Below are 19,852 nucleotides of genomic sequence, written 5' to 3'. Positions count from 1 at the left end.
TAACTTCCTAGTCCTTTTAATTACTGTAGATAACTGTAGATATCTTGTTTCATTTTACATTTTAATGTAAAAATGCATATTTTATTTTTAAAAAATCTGATAATTTACTAAACTGTTGATTGTACTATTTTTGTTTAATGATTTTAAATTAAACTGAGTAATTATTAAACATACATTTAATTGTCAGCTTTACTAATTTCTTCTTCCTCTTCTTCTTTCTCTATCTCCTCTCTTTCTCTCTTTTCTTTTCTTTTTGACAGTACTCTGCGGGGGGGGTACAACGAACTTTGAGCCTTGTACCTGGTATGGACTTGTTGTCCGGGACGTATATATTTGCGGTCCTGTTAGCATGCGTCGTGTTTCAGTCTGGCGCCCAGGAGAAAAACTATTCCATTCGAGAAGAAATGCCAGAAAACGTCCTGATAGGCGACTTGTTGAAAGACCTCAACCTGTCCCTAATTCGACACAAGTCCTTAAAAATTCCCATGAAGTTCAAGCTAGTGTACAAGACTGGGGAAGTGCCACTGATCCGAATCGAAGAAGGTACTGGTGAGATCTTCACTACTGGAGCCCGCATCGATCGTGAGAAATTATGTACTGGTATCTTGCTGGATGGCCGTTGCTTTTATGAAGTGGAAGTTGCCGTTTTGCCAGATGAAATATTTAGACTGGTTAAGATACGTTTTCTGATAGAAGATATAAATGATAATGCACCATTATTCCCAGCAACCGTTATCAACATATCAATTCCAGAGAACTCAGCTATAAACTCTCGATTTGCTCTCCCAGCGGCCATTGATCCTGACATAGGAATAAACGGAGTGCAAAACTACCAACTCATTAAGGTGCGTTTTAAAAACATTTTGCTAGAGAAAACTCATTTTTTTTTAAAGACAAAAAGAATGGTCTTAGAGTACTTCAAAATTTGAGTAAGTCATCACCTTAATTTTTCAAAGTTTAAGCAAAGTATTGTGGAGAAAATTAATCAATGCAATTTTTGAAATTGCATCGGGTTTATTAATCTGAATCTTCATTTTATGTCTATTAATTTTCACCAATTGTTAGTGTTTCCCTTAATCCACTACGGTAGTAAGACAAGGGACTCAACCATACTACTTACAAATCAATAACCAACCCTATAACTTACTTTTAATCTGTCTGATTATGATTGCCACAAACTTGACCTAAACACACAAATCTAAAAGTTAAGAATGAATTGACACATCAATTTTTCTCTGATTATTTTTGATAGAAAGCTTTATCTTGCCTTTTGAAAATATTCTGGATAAATTTATTTGAGAGCCGAGTAGAACATTTTTCATTACTAGCATTTCTACACATATATAGAATAATGACAATTATTTTTCATAATGATTTTCAAGTCAAGGTAAGATCTTTAAGCATTATGAGTCATCAAAATGAGGGTAAATTTCAGCCAATGTGCTGTTTGTTAATGTTAAATATTTTCATTTTTTTCCAACTCTTTGAAAACACAGAGGATTTATTTGCAGTAGAGGGTAAGTAAACCTTTTAGTGAAAAAGCTTCAATTAATCTGAAGAACCTATTTTGCCTTGAGTTGGGTCTTGGATGGGGAAGGCAGAGAGAAGATTAAATGGTTTCTTCAAAATATTTTAATTACCTATGTGATATATAGAGCAGTAGAAAACTCAGATTTTGGTATTTGAAATAGTACAATTTGCTTGAATGATCTTGAAAAATGTGTAAAAGAACAAATGTGTAGATTTAATATAGAGATGGTCAAGGAATTTTCAAAATTTTATAAACATTTTTTGACAATTCATTACCAGATTGCATAGGGTTTATGAATAACATGAGTAACATGATCAATGCTAAAAGTATTCAAAGTTCACATAAATAAGATATTTTAATGTATATTACCTGAAGGTTTTGGCCTGGAAGATGTGAAATATTGGAAAACTTCTCAGCTGATGCCAATATGTTGTGAAGGCATATTTATTTATAAATTCATTTAGAAATTGAAGGTTACAGAACTCTTGAGTGAATTTGAGTGATATGCAAATTTGTGTGTAAATATAAGTAAAAACAGAAAGAGAAGTGATAGGCTATTTATAAATGAGCATTTAGGTAAAATCCATTCAGTGGAAAAAGTTGTAAGAATAAGAAAGGTATAGATCACAATTTTGTATTTAGAAAAAGTAGATAAGCCCCTTCCAGCTTAACATTTTTGACCTTTAGTTTCTTCTATCATAATATGAAGATGATGATGTAAATGTCACAGGGGCAGAATTGGAAAGAATAAGCACTAACTAGAGAGTAGATATAACGTCATAAAATATTTTTGGAGATGCTTTAAAATATGTGGCAATTTATAGAAATGTGAGGCTTAGTGAATACTATCTTTAAAGCAACACTGTCAATAGAACTTTCTGCAATGACTACATTTCTATAATATGCGATATCCAATATAGTAGTTACTGGCCTCATGTGGCTATTGAATACTTGAAATAAGATTAGTGTTACCATTGAACTGAATTTTAAATTTTATTTAATTTTAATTTTAATTGCCACATATGATGGTAGCTACCATATTAGACAGCACAGTCTAAGCAAAACCACTTTAATTTGAAAGCAAAATTTAACAGGTAAAAGCAAAGACTTGTCAAATTAAAAACATTTCATTCTACTTTCGAATGTATGATAAGCAAAAAGTGAACTATACAATGCACCTAAACTACTGGGGCATTTGTATGGCTCCATGTGCAAGTACTATTCTGACTCTTTGTTTAAAATAATGGGTATGGAATATAAAGCTAATACCTGGGCATGCAGAGGGCTAAGACATGGGTGATGTTAACTGAGTGTACTTTGACTTACAAAAAGGTCCTGTCATGAAAATAGTATGTATCCTGGCAGGATAGAGAGGTTAAATAAAAGGAAGGAAATAAACATGTTTTGATTAATCCATAAACTTTAATAAATATTACAATTTGAAAGTAAGTAGGCTAACCATAGTAATGTATTTTAAAAGACCCTCTGTCCAGCAGAATAAAATAAGAATTTAATTAACACTTATTTGTTCTAATTTTGTTAATAAGACAAGACTAACAAAATCAGAGTTTACCCTAACTAGAGAAATATAAAATCCATATAAAAAAATCACATAATAAAGGGGGAAATAATTTTAAAAATTCTAGGCAAAAATAGGTCAGTTTGTACATGAAATGGTCCTGCTTTTGACAACTGTATATTAATTAACTAAAAATAAAGGCAGTGGTAGATGAATGGCAGCATGAGAGAACCCCTTGGTTTCTCCCCTTGAAGTTTCAACAATTTGAATGGCTATAACTCTACAAGGGGTTCCATAGTGAATGCACAAACACACCTGAGAGATATGCACACTGAAACATCTAAAGGTGGGCAAGTGTGAGTGAAGGCCAGGAGGTGAGAAGGGCAAGAAGCTGAAAGGAGCCACACTTGCAGTTCTGCAGCTGAAAGCTCACAGTGAGGCTCAGCCTGGAAAGGGGAGGAATTGAGTTGTGGCTCATACTCCATTTAGCCAGGAGGAGCAAAGAAATTTAGTGAGCATTCCTATAAGAGTAAACAGTACAAGCTGTGGCTGAGCCCAGGTTCCTGGTCAAGACACAGCACTGGAGTGAGGAAGCGGCTATAGGCCAGTCAGCATTCCAGACAGAGAAACAAAACCATAGACCTTGGTTGCCCATAGCCTCCCAGAGCTCGCCTCCCTTTGTCCTTGGTATCTAGTTATGGAGCACACTATCTGCAAGCTGGAGAAATGGTCCTACAGAATCAATTTCATCCCTGAGCAAAGAGTGCACTCTGTGACTGGTTTCAGGATTGGGGCACAGAGAGGACTCCCAGATGTCAGGATGGCTGAGATCACCGTAACTGAAATGGCAAAACAACACAGAAGGCTGCTGGGTTCCCCCAGCTCAGCTCACCCCACCCCAAGGAATTGCAACTACACTGATGGCAGTATCTGGCTGTGGTGACAGCACTGGGATTTCACAGACATAAAAACTTGTGATTTAGCTCCACCTATTGGAAAATAATAAAAGGCCTATTCATATTAATCTGCTAGAGAAGTGTCACCTATATATAGATGCCTACACAGAGAAGGAATCCATCAGCTACCATGAATAACCAAGGTAATGAGGCAGTTTGAAAAGAAAATGAAAAATCTCCAAAAAACAAACTTGAAGACATGGAAATATGTGATTTAAATGACAAAGAAATAAAGATTATAGTTCCGAAAAAACTCAATGTGATGCAAGAAAATACAGATAGGGAGCTTAATGAACTAAGAAACCAAATCAAGGAACAAAACGAGTACTTTACTAAAAATATTAAAACTTAAAAAAATAAACAAATAGAAATTGTGGAGATGAAGAACTTAATAAAGGATATCAAGAATGAACTAGAGAGCCTGGCAGTGTGGCTCAGTGGTTGAGCGTTGACCCATGAACTAGGAGGTCACAGTTTGATGCCCGGTCAGGGCACGTTCCAGGATTGTGAGCTCTATCCCAAGTAGGGGACATGCAGGAGGAAGCTGATCAATGATTCTCTCTCATCATTGCTGTTTCTATATCTCTCTCTCACTCTCCTCTCTCTGAAATCAGTAAAAAAAAAAAAAAAGAAAAGAATGAAATAGGAAATAGAGCTGACCAGATGGAGGAAAGGATTAGTGATATCAGGTAGAAATCTAGATATGACAGAAAGGGAAAAAGAGAGAAAATTGAGCATAAAAAAAGAAAATAACTCTAAGAGAATTATCTGACTCCATCAGAAAGAGCAATATAAGAATAATAGGCATATCAAAAGAAAAAGAAGAGAGAAAAGGGAACAGAGAACCTATTCAAACACATAGCTGATGAAAACATCTCAAACCTATAAAAAGAGCTAGATCCTGGAATCCAAGAAGGAAACAGAGCACCTAATTACCTCACTCCAAAAGGCCTTTTCCAAGGTACACTATATTAAAACTGTCAAAAATTAATGACAAAAAATAATTCTCAAAGCAGACAGAGAAAAGAAGAAAGTAACCTATAAAGGAATGTCCATTAGGTTATCGAACTTCTCAGCAGAAACCCTACAAGCTAGAAGAGAGTGGAACCAAATATTCAAACTACTGAAAGAAAGAAATTACTAGCCAAGTATAATATATCCAGCAAACTTATCCTTTAGATATGAAGGAGAAATGGAAGAAAGACCTCCATTGCATGAAGTACTTAAGGGGATTATTCTACCTGAAGCAATAAAGTATCACAAAACTATGAGTAAGATCACCAACAACCTTATTGCAAAAACACAGATGATTTGTGACAACAAAAAAAGGGGGAGGGGATAAAGGTCTGAATTTGAAAAGGAGGATGGAGGCCAGATTCATTCAAAAGAAAAAGGACTACTGTATCTATGAAACTCTCTTTTTCATAACTCTAATGGTAACCACACACGAAAACCTAAAACTTAGACACGTAACTTTAAAAAAGATGAAACAGAGGAAAGAAATAGGGAACCCATTAAAGAAAAACAACAGACAGAAACACAAAGGAAAAGAACCAATGGAGGCACAGAGCTACCAGAAAATAAAGGATAAAATGGCTATAGGAAATCCTCGTACACCAAGAATTACTCTAAATATAAATGGACTGAATTCACCAATAAAGAGGCACAGAGCAGCAGATTGGATCAAAAACAAAACCAAGCCATATGATGGCTTCAGGAGACTCAGCTAAGCTGCAAAGACAAAATTTGACTTAAGTGAAAAGGTGGAAAATTATTCTCTAAGCAAATAACATCCACAGGAATGCAAGTGTAGCCATACTTATATTTGACAAGATGGATTTCAAGATAACCAAGGTAATACGAGAGAAAAATGGATATTGTATAATGATAAAGGGGATATCAAGAAGACATAACACTTTTTAATATATATGCACCCAATCAGGGAGCACCAAAATATATAAAGTAGGGGTCCTCAAACTTTTTAAACAGGGGGCCAGTTCACTGTCCCTCAGACCGTTGGAGGGCTGGACTATAGTTTAAAAAAAAACTATGAACAAATTCCTATGCACACTGCACATATCTTATTTTGAAGTAAAAAAACAAAATGGGAACAAATACAATATTTGTATTTGCATGTGGTCCACGGGCCTTAGTTTGAGGACCCCTGATATAAAGCAACTACTAACAGAACTTTAGAGAGAAACTGACAAAAACACAATCATATCGGTATTCCATTGACAGCTCTTGATAAATCAACCAAAACAGAAAATTAATAAATATCAATTTTAAATGACATGTTAAACCAAATGGACATAATAGACATTTGCAGAGCCTTTCATCCCAGAATATCAGATTATACATTCTTCTCCAGTGCACATGGAACATTCTCAATGATAGACTATATGATTGGTCACAAAACTAGCCTTAGCAAATTGAAGAAGTTTGAAATTATACCAAGAATATCATCTGACCAAAATGCCTTGAAATTAAAAATCAATTGAAAAACAGAAGTAAAGAAACCCACAAATATGTGGAAATTACAAGACCGGTATCTTAGCATTTGGCCACTGCACCCATGAGTACATAAGTGTAATAAAAAAATCTATGGTATATTTACACAAGGGAATACTACATGGCTGTAAAAAGGAAGCAACTCTTACCTTTTGTGACATCATGGATGAACCTGGAGATTATTATGCTAAGAGATATAAACCAGCCAGAGAAAGACAAATATATGCTCTCACTTAAATGTGGACTCGAATGAACAAAATCAGCTGGCAAACAAATAGAACCATATACATGGATACATGGTAGAGACTAACAGATGTCAGAGGGGTGGTGGGGAGGAGGGCAAGCAGGATGAAAGAAGGTGAATTGAATAGCCAAAAAACATACATGCATAGGTCATGGATGCAGATAACAATGTGGTGAGGGCCAGAGGGAGGCGAGGTGGGGTCTCTGTGGAAGTGGGAAAGGTGGGAAAATTGGAGACATCTTAATAATGAAAACAATAAAAACAAAAATATATTACAAATATGTGGAGATTAAACAACATATTGCTGAAAAATGACTGGGTCAAAGAAGAAATAAAAGGTGAGATAAAAAATATATATGACAATATGATATATCAAAATTTCTGGGATGCAATAAATTCCATTATAAAGAAAAAAACAAGAGAAATCTCAAGTAAACAATGTATCATTCCATCTTAAAGAGCTAGAAAAAGAAGAACAAAATCCACCTAAATTCACTAGAAGGGAAATAATAAAAATTAGAACAGAATTTAATGAAATAGAGAACAAAAAGACTATATAAAAATTAATACAACAAAGAGCTGGTTCTTTAAACAGACTAAGAAAATTGACAAACCCCTGACTAGACTTACTAAAGACAAAAGAGAAAAGATTCATATAAACAAAATCAGAAATGATAGAGAAGTTACTACAGATAAGATCATACTAGAATACTATAAAAGATTATGTGCCACCAAATTCAATAACCTAGAAGAAATGGATAGGTTCCTAGAAATATATAACCTTCCTGGACAGAATCATGAAGAATTGGGAAATCAAAATAGATTGATAAACTGTGAAGAAATGAAAACAACCATTAAAAACCTCCAGAAAAAAAAATTCCAGGATCATACGGCTTCACTAGTGAATTCTACCAAGCATTCAAAGGAGATTTGAAACCTACCCTTCTCAAACTCTTCCAAAATGTGAAGAAGGGGAAATACTTCCTAACACATTTTATGAGGCAGGGGCTGGGTGGAGATAGGCAAATGTGGGGGAGGTGGGGTTGGGGGTTGGGTACATCTGTATTAGTGTCAACAAAAAAATAAAGTTAAAAAAAGTGACCAGAGGGCCTGAACAGACATATCTCCCAAGATGACATGCAAATGGCCAACAGATATATGAACAGATGTTCAACTTCACTAGCTATTAGAGAAATGCAAATCAAAACTACAATGAGACACCCATTAGAATGGCTATTATCAACAAGATGAGTAATAACAAATGTTAGAGAAGTGTGGAGAAATAGGAACCCTCATTCACTGCTTTTGGGAATGTAAACTGATACAGCCACTGTGGTAAATGGTATGGAAGTTCCTCAAAAAATTAAGAATAGGTTACCATATGAGCCAGCAGTCCCTCTTCTGGGTATCTATACCAAAAATAACTGGAAAACATTTATTTGCAAATATATATACAACTATATGTTCATTTCAGCATTATTCACATTGGCCAAGACATGGAGATAACCATAGTATCCTTTGATAGAGAATTGGAAAAAGACAATGTGGCACATATACACAATAAAACACTACTCATCCATAAGAAAAAAATTAAATACTGCCATTTGTGACAACATAGATGGACCTTGAGAATGTTATGATAAGTGAAATAAGTTCATCAGAAAAAGCTAAGAACCATATGATTTCACTCATATGTGGTATATAAAAGTGAAACTCATAGACACAGAAAACAGTGTGGTGGTTACCAGAGGGAAGGGGACAAGTGAGTAGTATAAGGTAAAGGAGCCCAAATATATGGTGACAGAAAATAATCTGACTTTGGGTGATGGAAAGACAATACAGATTATGTATCATAGAAATGTACACTTGAAATGTATAAATGATTTTATTAACCAATGTTATCCCAATAAATTTAATTAAAATATAAAATAACTGTGTTTATGAAAAAAGTAAAGGCAGTGGTAGAAAATATTTATTAATGTATTTAAAATGTGTATTATATGAAGTAGCATAAGACTTAAAACTTAAAATATTTATATTAAAAATTTAATTAATAAATGTTTTAATTAATTTATGCATATTTCATATTAAGTATGCTTTGACATATTGCTTTGAAAAGCATTAATATTTCACATTTTAAATATTTGTAAAATGCATTTCAGAATATAAATTTATTCTTTCTTTTAACTAGTATAGAAAGTGAGTATTGAAAGAATAAGGTCATTAAAAATTGATTTTTGCATAGTACAAAGAATCTATATATATAAAAACCTAAGCGACCAAAGGACCGAATGACCAGAACGACCCGAATGGCCATTTGCTAGGATGCGCACTGACCACCAGGGGGCAGAATCTCAATGCAGGAGCTGCCCCTTGGTGGTCAGTGCGCTCCCATAGTGGGAGCACCGTTCAGCTGACCAACCCATCCCTGCAGCCCACCAGCCCAGTGACAGCCACTCACTCCCTCAGTAGTCCTACAGGTCCAATCTCCAGAGAACAGGCCAGGCACCAAAGGACCAGTGCCACCAGCATGATCCTGACGGCACCACTGGCATCCTGGAAGTCTTCCTCTGGCACCACAGCTGCTTCCCCTCCCTAGACGCTCCAAAAGGAAGATACAATATAAAAGCAGCCGCGATGAGAGAGAAACATCGATCAGCTGCCTCCTGCACACCTCCCACTGGGGATGTGCCCACAACCAAGGTACATGCCCTTGACCGGAATCGAACCTGGGACCTTTCAGTTCGCAGGCCGACGCTCTATCCACTGAGCCAAACCGGTTACAGCCAAAAGCATATTTTGAAACCTCCAACATACCTCTTATCATGCATATTTTATATATGTATACAGAGAAAAATCTGACCATTATTCTCCTCTCAATCAATGCCACTGGCTCTACATTTATTTCTGCAATTATGGCATTAATAATTTTATACTAATGATAGTAAGGAAGAAAACATTTATTACATTAAAAATAGTCATCTCAATTTAAAAACAAACAAATGAACAAACTTCCATTTACTTTCTTTAGCTATCTCTTTTTAAAAATTTTTTATTGATTAAGTATTACATATGTGTCCTTATCCCCCCATTACCCCCCGACTCCCCCACTCATGCCCTCACTCCCCTATAATCTGTGTCCATTGGTTAGGCTTATATGCTTGCATACAAGTCCTTTGGTTGATCTCTTCCCCTTACCCTCACCCTCCCCTACCTTCCCTCTGAGGTTTGATGGTCTGATCAATGCTTCTCTGTCTCTGGATCTGTTTTTGTTCATCTCTTGAATCAAAGCTTTCATTCACTTCATTTATCTTCGCTTCCTCCTGGCCCTCCATATGACGACAATACTGATAATGTGAATACTTTCTCATATACAACTTCTACCATCTGGAATTGCTTTATTTACATCTCATTCATATGCCATTTAAAAAATAAAATTTTATCTCTTTTCTTTTTCACACTGAAATCATTTTCTATTTCCCTATTTCTTTTCTTGTATATGAATCATGATCATATTTATATAGTGGGTACTGTAGGAAAGATAAGCAATAATAAATTTAAATATTTTAAATTTTTAATCACTAAATTTAGTAGGTTTTAAATATATTTTTTTAAACAGGAGATCTACTAGTATAATCCATTCATGGATGCTAATATATTTTCCTGGTTTATGAGGGGGAACAAGCTATCCTTTGATGACAAGATTTTGTTTAGAAGCATTTTTTGGCCAGGTACAAGAAGAGCTTTGCTGTTAGTAATCCTATATAATGAAAGGCTAATATTCAAATTGTCCCCTCAACCAGGAGTTTGACCAGGGAGTGGGGCCGGCTGGCCAACCTCCCACATCCCCTCTCCCTAACTGGCCTGGGCTGATTGGCCCCTATCAGGGTGGGCTGGTCAGACCCCACCTGTGCATGAATTCATGCACCAGGCCTCTAGTGAAATTATAATGAAGTAAATGGTTAACAGACAACAAAGTCATGCTCCAAACAATTCAGGGATGTGTACATTAAAAAAACCCCACACAATTTAATGAATTATAAATAAAGACATTTAGAACTTTATATAAAAGATTACTTTTAGTTGAAAATACTATTTTAATTAAGTCACCAAATGATTATATAGAGGAACACAAAGTGCATCTATAATAATAAAAGTGTAATATGCTAATTAGACCGGAGAGATGAACAACCTTCCAGACGTCCTTCCAGACGTCCTTCTGGACGACCTTCCAGACAAAGCCAGGGCTGCGAGGGCCAAAGCAAGCCACTGTGGCTGTGAGGGCTGAGCCCCTTGCACAAATTTTGTGCATCAGGCCTCTAGTATAGCTATTAAAAAGCTGGAAAATAAAATTATGTTTAGTTGCAAACTAAGATATATTTAATTAACTTCCTGATATCCAACTGCTTTTGATAAAGAAATATGAAATGAAGACCACTTAAATGGGTTGCATAAACAAAATGATTATAAGATTCTGATGTTGACTGTTATATTCTATACTTCATTTAATGGTGTCACACTTTTTTTTTTCCTGAAGACTTAAGCACAGTAGTTTCCCCTTATCCACAGTTCCACTTTTTGTTATTTCAGTTACCAATGGTCAACCTCAGTCAGAAAATATTAAATGAAAAATTCTAGAAATAAATAATCCATAGTTTTAAGTTGCACATCATTCTGAGTACATGACATGAAATAACTCTTTGTACAGTGTATTCAAGCTATATACCCTTCTCATCCATTACCAGCGGTTCTCAACCTGTGAGTCGCTACCCCTTTGAGGGTCGAACGACCCTTTCACAAGGGTCGCCTAAGACCATCCTGCATATCAGATATTTACATTATGATTCATAACAGTAGCAAAATTACAGTTATGAAGTAGCAACGAAAATAATTTTATGGTTGGGGGTCACCACAATATGAGGAACTGTATTAAAGGGTCGCAGCGTTAGGAAGGTTGAGAACCACTGCTTTAGACACTTAATAGACATCTTGGCTTTCAAAGGAACTGTGGCATATCTCAGTGCTTGTGTTCAAGTAACCCTCATTGTACTTAATAATGTCCCCAAAGCACAAAAGTAGTGATGCTGGTAATTCAGATATGCCAAGGAGAAGCTGTAACATGCTTCCTTTAAGTGAAAAGGTGAAAGTTCTCAAATTAATATTGAAAGAAATATATGCTGAGGTTTCAGAAATCGACAGTAAAAATGAATCTTTTACCCTTGTAATTGTGAAGAAGGGAAAAGAAATTTACAGTAGTTTTGCTGAGAGAGATCACACTCATATTTTTTAACCATATATTGTTACACTTGCTCTATTTTATTATCAGTTATTGCTGTTAATCTCTTACTGTGCCTAATGTACAAATTAAACTTATGTAAGTATAGGGAAAAATATACATAAGCTTTTTCAGGCATTGCTGTGGATTTTGGAATATATCTCCTGAGGGTATGGGGAACTACTGCACTTAAGACATATTTTATATTTCAGGAGGCATGTAAATTTTCTAATTTTACTGTAAGGAAATTGATACCTTAAAGTCAGCTATGAATCATCATACCATGTTTTCAACACCATGTTACCCCTTCAAATACATCATTCTAGATTTCAAACTCAGTCTACAACTTTCTAAGCAGAAGAAGTAGCATCCTATCATTTCTTTAAATTTATTTTTATTATTGAAAGTATTACATATGTCCCTTTTTTTCTCCATTGATCCACACTGCTGTGCCCACCCATGCCTTCACCACACTATTGTCTGTGTCCATGGCTTATGCATATATACATATAAGTTATTTGCTTAATCTCTTCCTATCCCACCTCCCCCCCTCCCTCTGAGATTCATCAGTCTGTTCCATGCTTCCATGTCTCTGGATCTACTTTGTTCATCAATTTTTGTTGTTGTTCATTAGAGTCCACATATGAGTGAGATCATGTGATACTTACCTATCTCTGACTGGCTTTTTTCACTTAGCATAATACTCTCCAGGTCCCTCCATGCTGTCTCAAAGGGTAAGAGACCCTTCTTTTACAGCTGCTATGCCTTTCAAACCATTGTAATCATGTGGGAATGAATTTTAATGGGATAAGAAAAGTGAAAATTTTCTTCCATGGGGATGGTGGATATGGTTTTTAGTTGGAACACTTTTGAATGGCTTCTATTTAGACTGAACTCATTTATACATCTGTAGGTTTTAGGATTCTCGACATTTCTCTAAAATCTCCCCCCCCCCGCCCCCAGAAATCCTGCCATGAGTTTTCTGGCATATTTAGGTGCCTGGAGTTTTGCCTTAGTGCTTCAAATGATGCTTAGGATCAAATATCCAACTGGCATAATGAAAAGACTTTAATAAAGCTAAAGGTCTCACATAGAAAACTAGTTTACATGTAACATAACCAGAATAATTAAACTGAGGTTTTAATCTGTTTAATATAAATCAAAATTTTATTTTTTATTATTTATCTAGTAGACCTGACTTCTTGAGCTATATTTGTCTACACAAATATAATTATACTGTAATAAATTTAAATAATGTAAAGTAATTTATAATTTTCTCCAGTTGTTTTGTGGATGTTTTGTAAACACTAATCTCCTTTTAACTATGCCTGGTCTTCTATAATATAGACTGGTAAATTGACTCCTGTCTTAGATGTTATGTTCTACATACCCCACAAAGTAGCAGCCAGCCTCATTTAGGTATTAATGAATGTAAAAATAGCATTTTAACAAATAACTTTCTGACACTACCAGACAACTGTGGACTTTGGTGAAGCAATTCTAGTAGTTTTGTACTCTCTTCTTTCTATCTTAAGGCATAATGACTTCATTAGATTAGCACCAACTCTAAGTCAACATAAACTATTGTCTTATAACCTCAAATTATTCTGAAACATCTCCATGCTTTGCAATACAGCTTATTAACAATTGTTTCAACTGCTGCAGCTGTTAAAATTTCTTAAACTTGTGACTTCTTCAGTGAGTTAGTGATAGTTGATTCACTATGTTGCAGTGCATTGCCACAATGAGTTATTGACAGTTCTTTTTACTGAAAACAGCTTTTGTGTTAGTAGGATATTGAAATATATTTTTCACGCTCTAGCCGGTTTGGCTCAGTGGATAGAACGTTGGCCTGCAGACCGAAGGGTCCTGGGTTCAATTCCAGTAAAGGGCACGTATCTCGGTTGCAGGCTCCTCTCCCACTGAAGCCCAGGTCAGGGCTCCTGCAGGAGGCAACCAATCCATGTGTTTCTCTCATATCGGTATTTCTCTCTGTTTTTCCCCCTCTCTTCCACTCAATGTAAAAATCAATGGAAAAAATATCCTCAGGTGAGGATTAAAAAGTATATTTTTTCATTGTTTTTTTTTCTCACAAATAACTGACAATATAACTCTGTGCTTTCACACATGGTTAGCAACTTGTTTCACAAATAACTCAATTTGTTCTCCTAGTCACAGTTATTAGTAGTTGCATTAAAAGATAGCTGCTTATTTTTCTGATTGCATAGGCAATATTTTTAGTTATTTTAAATGTTGATTTCTCAAATTATTTCCACAGAGACAGTGGATAAATGGTTTGACCTGTCGAGTTCAGATTCAATTTGTAGATTAAAGAAGAATGTTGTGTGTGTGCCTGGTCTATATCTTTGTGTATATTTTTACCTCCATTTTATTTGAATCTGGTTTTCTGTCATCTATTTGCATTATACAATTTACCCTCTACTTAAGAGTAAGTTTGAAAGTAAAAGGGTCCCTCTTAATAAATTAAGTGGGGACAACCAGAATATATAGTCACAATATCTAAAACCAAATTATCTAGATTAGTTCCTTCTTTGACATTTTACTTTCCTCTCTTCCTGAAGGTTTGGTCTACCTTGCATGAGAGAGCTGCTACCTCCTGTGAAAATCAGTAAAATCAACTATTGCGCAGACTTAAACTGTATTATCCATTCATTTCAGCTGATTAACTCTCAGGCCGAGTTAACTCAATTGGTAAAACATTACCTTGTGAAGAATTATTTGACAGCAAACCTGCTGTCATCAAACTTATTTAAGGAATGGAAAACAGATATAATTTCATTAAAAACTAGTGGCCCGGTGCAAGAAATTCATGCACGGGAGAGGGTGTTCCTCAGCCTGGCCTGCACCCTCTCCAATCAGGGACTCCTCAAAGGATGTTCTACTGCCGGTTTACAGGGATTGGGCCTAAACTGGCAATTGGACATCCCTCTTGCAATCCGGGACTGCTGGCTCTTAACCACTCACTTGCCTACCTGCCTGATTGCCCCTAACCACTCTGCCTGCCGGCCTTCCCTGCCCCCCCCCCCCAACTGCCCCACGACCACCAGCACTTAAGAAGAATGTATATTCTGCTGCTTTGGGGTGAAATGTTCTATAAATGTCAATTAAATCCATCTGATCCAGTGTGTGCTTTAGAATCACTGTTTCATTGTTAAGTTTTTGTCTAGAACAGTGGTTCTCAACCTGTGGGTCACGACCCATTTGGGGGTCAAACGACCCTTTCACAGGGGTAGCCTAAGACCATCGGAAAACACATATTTTTGATGGTCTTAGGAACCAAGACACCGCTCCTCTATCCGTCTCCATACAGATACGCCCACATACGAGTACCCGCCATATTAAAGGGTTGAGGCATTAAGAAGGTTGAGAACCACTGGTCTAGAAGATCTATCCAATGAAGTCACCTGGGTGTTAAAGTCCCCTCCTATGACTGTATTGTTGTCTAGCTCTCCCTTAAAGTCCTGTAGAAGTTATTTTTATATATTTAGGTGCTCCTATATTGGGTGCATATATGTTTACCAGGGTTATATGCTCTTGTGGGATCGATCCCTTTAGGATCACATAGTGAACTTTGTTGTCTCTTGTGATGTTTTTCATTTTGATGTCTGTTTTTTCAGATATGAGTATTGCTATTACAGCTTCTTTAATTTCTTTTTCATTTGCATGGAAGTTTTTTTCCATCCCTTCATTCTCAGCCTGTGTGTGTCATTTGTTGTGAGGTGGGTTCTTGTAGATAGCATATAATTGGGTTATGTTTTTGCATCCATTCAGCTACTCTATGCCTTTTTATTGGAGCATTTAATCCATTTACATTTAAGGATATTACTGATAGGTACTTATTTATTGCCATTTTAGTTCCGTATGGCTACGTTTCTCTTTCTGTTTCTTCTCATTACAGCAATCCCTTTAGCATTTCCTGTAATGCTTGCTTGGTGGTGATGTACTTCTTTAGCCCTTTCTTTTTTGTCTGGGAAGCTCTTTAATTTGACAGTCTGTTTTGAATGATATCCTTGATGGATACAGTAATATTGGTTTTAGATCCTTGCTTCTCATTACCTTGAATACCTCGTTCCATTCCTTTCTGGCCTGTAGGTTTTCTGATGAGAAATCAGGTATCCACCTTATTGGAGCTTCTCTGTAGGTAACAGTTTCCTTCTCTCTTTCTGCCTTTAAGATTCTCTCTTTGTCTTTAATTTTTGACATTTTAATTATTATGTGTCTGGGTGTGGGCCTGTTTAGGTTCTTCTTGCTTGGAGTTCTCTGTACCTCCTGGACTTGTGTGAGTTTTTCCTTTGCCAGGTTAAGGAAGTTTTCTGCCATTGTTTCTTCAAACACATTCTCTATTCCCTTCTCCCTTTCTGCCTCTTTATACACACCTGATATTTGAATATTGTTATGTTTCACATTGTCCCACAGCTCCCTTAATCTAGCCTCATGGTTTGTAATTTTTTTTTTCTGGGTTCTCTGATTGAACAATTTTTTTTCAACTCTGTCTTCTAATTCATTATTTCAATCCTCAGCTTCCCCTAATCCGTTGTGTATTCCATCCAATGTGTTCTTTATTTGTGTTATGTCATTCTTTATCTCAGACTGTTTTTTTCATAGTTCTATATCTTTTTTTTATACTGTTGAACATTTTTACCATCATTAATCTGAACTCTGTTACAGATAATTTTTTTTTATCTCTGCTTCATTTATCTATTGTTCTGGAGAATTCTCTAGTTATTTCATTTCGAGGTTGTTTCTTTGTTTCCTCATTTTGGTTGTTTGGGTTTGTGACTATGTATTAGGTAGATCCTCTACACCTCTCAATCTCTAATGCAGGACAGTGTTAAAGGCTGTTTCTGACTAATTGGATCAGGCAAAGACTCAAAAGCTCCAGAGACCACCTCTGTCTACAGACTAATAGGATTTCAACTAGAATTGCCCCCAGGCAATTGTCCTCAGGTGTAGGTAGAATTTTTCAACAGGGTGGGGCAGTGGCTTCTGCCTGGAGTCTAATTATTACTTTTAATATCTTAAATGGCCTCAAAGCAAGGTGTTTTCCAATAGCATGTGTTGACTGTCTTCCCCTCAGGCAAGGCAAATGTCTATGTGGGAAAGATGTCCTCTGCTGGGTGAGGGAATGACAGCCCAGGAAACTTGGGGTGTCTGCCTTCTGAACTCTATCTCCTAACTCCCCAGTCCTGGGTTCTGCTTTCACAGCTCCAGTCCACTTAACCCTCCCTCTTCTAGAGCACAAGGTGGATGGCTCCACAGGAAATTTTTGTGCATTATCCCTTCAAGAGAGTGCCCGAACTTTCAGCTGCCACTTCCTGGCAGGCAGCACCCCACTGATTTTTCACAGCTAGATGTTATGTGGCTACCCTCCTCAGTTTGGTGCTATCTGCTGGGGAGCCCAGCATTGGGATTAGATCCCAGAGTTCTCAGTAGCACCCCCGCCCCCATAGTTGAGATATCTCTCTGGGACATCAGTTGCTGTTTGTGGGTGCCTGGCCAGCCCTTTCATGCCTCTCCCCCTCCTACCAGTCTCTATGTGGTCTCCACCTTCAGTCCTTGTGTATCAGGGTTCTCTCCTGTGAATTTTCTGTTGATTATTCAGGAAGCCTTTCTGTATTTTAGTTGTAATTCCAGCTTATTCCTGGGAGCATTCTGTGCCCCTAGTTCCCTTTTTATTAGGATTTTGTCTTGAATAACCCTCAGGCAATCATCCATAGGTGTGGCAAGCATTTGTTTTCAACAGGTTGAGATAATTGCTTCTGTTTGGAGGCTAATTGTTATTCTCAGACTCTTAATGGGCCTGAACAACTCCACACCTTGGGGCAGATTGTTTTCCAATAGGGTGAATCAACTGTCTTCCCCCCAGTCAAGGTTGCCTGTATAGCAAATGTCTGCATGAGACAGGTGACCTCCACAGTGTGAGGGAATGACTCACCATAGGAAACTGGGGTGTTTGCCTTTAGAGCTCTTAACCCAGAATCCCCAATCCTGGTTTCTGCTTTCACAGCTCCATTCTGTCCTCCACCTGCTGAAGCACAAGGTGGGTGGCTCCACAGGGAATTTTGTGCCTTGGAGTCTTAAGAGGGTGCCTGCATTTCCAGCCATCTCCCCCTGGCAGACAGCAACTCCACTGTTCTTCACAGCCACATGTTATGTGGGTACCCTTCTCAGTTCTGGTGCTCTCTGCTGGGGACCCAGCTTGGGGATTAGACCCCAGAGTTCTCAGTAGCAACCCCACACAGCTGAGATATCCCTCCAGAACTTCAGCTGCTATCTGTGGAAGCCTTCCAGCACTTTCATGTCTCCACCCCTCCTATTAGTCTCTATTTGGTCTCCATTTTCTGTCCCCGTGTATCAGGTGTGATCACTCTATTCCCACTTTACTGAGAGCTTTTATCAAAAATTAGTGTTGGATTTTGTCAAATGCTTTTTCTGAATCTTTTGATATGATCATGTGATTTTTGTCCTTCAATTTATTTACTATATGATGTATCACATTTTTTTATTTGCTGATATTGTACCATCCTTGCATCCCTGAAATAAATCCCACTTGGTCATGGTGTATGATCTTTTTAAAATACTGCTGGATTGGATTTGCTAATATTTTGTTGAGGATTTTAGCATCTATGTTCACCATGGATATTGGCCTGTATTTCCCTGGTAAAGCTATCCGGACCAGGGCTTTTGTTTGCTGGGAGATTTTTGATGACTGCTTCCATTTCTTTAGTAGTTAACAGCCTATTCATGTTTTTTGATTATTCCTGGTTGAGTTTTGGAATCTTGTATTTTTCTAAGAAAATGTCCAATTCATTTAGGTTGTCTGACACTGCCTCTAGATGGTATGTTTCTGTCTTTGTTTTCCAGTACCAAATGTCCCCTCATCCCATTTCTAAAGGGCTCCCTGGGGGTATTTTGAATCTTTGTTTCCTTGCCAAGCTCAAGGCTGGGTGTGGCTGCACTGCTAGGAGGGACCTGGTCTTCAGGAGAAAAATGTCTGTTCAGGGTTTGAGGGATCAGAGTGTCCCAGAGCTGGCTTCCTGATCGCCTCTCCCTATTTTGTTCTCCAGATTCCACAAAATCACCTTCCACTGCACTGCAGCCTAGGTGAGTGTTTTTAATGGAAAGATTCTGGGTTTAGCAAGTAAAAGCAAGGAGATTATAAAGACAGAGCCACTGCGCTGCTGCACATTTCTCTCCCCATGGCACTGCATGCCTGGTGCAGAATTTCAGGCTGCCTTTCTGGGAGCAGCCTCCCATGGCTGTGGGCTTAGATCTAGAGTTACTCTGCTGCCAGCAGCCCTGTGGACACCCTTCCACAGTCGAACATTACCTTGTCCTCAAGGGACACGGTGTTGGTTCAGCGCAGTCTAGGCTGCGCATGTTTCTCCCTCCAGCTAAGATCCCTGATCCCACTGTTTTCCTGGCTTACTCTGACCTTTCTGTCCACGGATTGCCTCTCCAGATGTGTTTAATTTGGCAATTCTGGGTGGGTGTTATTTGATTCAGCTGTTTCTTCTATCTGCTCAGTGAGAAGGCACCAAATCTGTTTGACTATTCAGCACCATTTTGTCTCCCCCTGGACAAACATTTAGGAGCTCGCAGTCAGGGAGGCTGGAGTCTCAGTGTTTGTGGCTTCACAGCTGTGGCAGCTGATCCCTGGCCAGTGTGGCTTTAGGGTCCTGGGTAGTGTCCGAGGTCTCCCCAGGTGGAGGTGTGGGTGAGTTCCCAGCCACAGCCGCTCTCCCCCTCAAGATCTCCTTTGTAATATATTTATTTACCATTAGGTGTGCACTGA

The 19,852-nt window shown here is 37.5% G+C and overlaps 1 protein-coding gene across 6 annotated transcripts in view; it reads left to right on the top strand.

The window, feature by feature from the left end:
* Window positions 1-282: 282 nt before the first annotated feature.
* The window catches only part of PCDH11X (protocadherin 11 X-linked), an 814,523-nt gene continuing 794,953 nt past the window's right edge, over window positions 283-19,852 (top strand). For 5 of the 6 annotated variants that reach the window (XM_023750445.1, XM_023750444.1, XM_006084707.3 and 2 more), the window contains exon 1: window positions 306-845. In XM_023750445.1, coding sequence (XP_023606213.1) covers window positions 306-845 — 540 coding nt within the window. Of the gene's footprint in view, window positions 846-19,852 lie in introns of all 6 variants that reach the window. The other variant, XM_006084704.3, reaches the window with a different exon arrangement.

This window comes from Myotis lucifugus, unplaced genomic scaffold (assembly GCF_000147115.1).
Source record: "Myotis lucifugus unplaced genomic scaffold, Myoluc2.0 scaffold_13, whole genome shotgun sequence".
Taxonomy (NCBI): domain Eukaryota; kingdom Metazoa; phylum Chordata; class Mammalia; order Chiroptera; family Vespertilionidae; genus Myotis; species Myotis lucifugus.
This window is presented reverse-complemented; position numbering and strand designations above follow the sequence as displayed.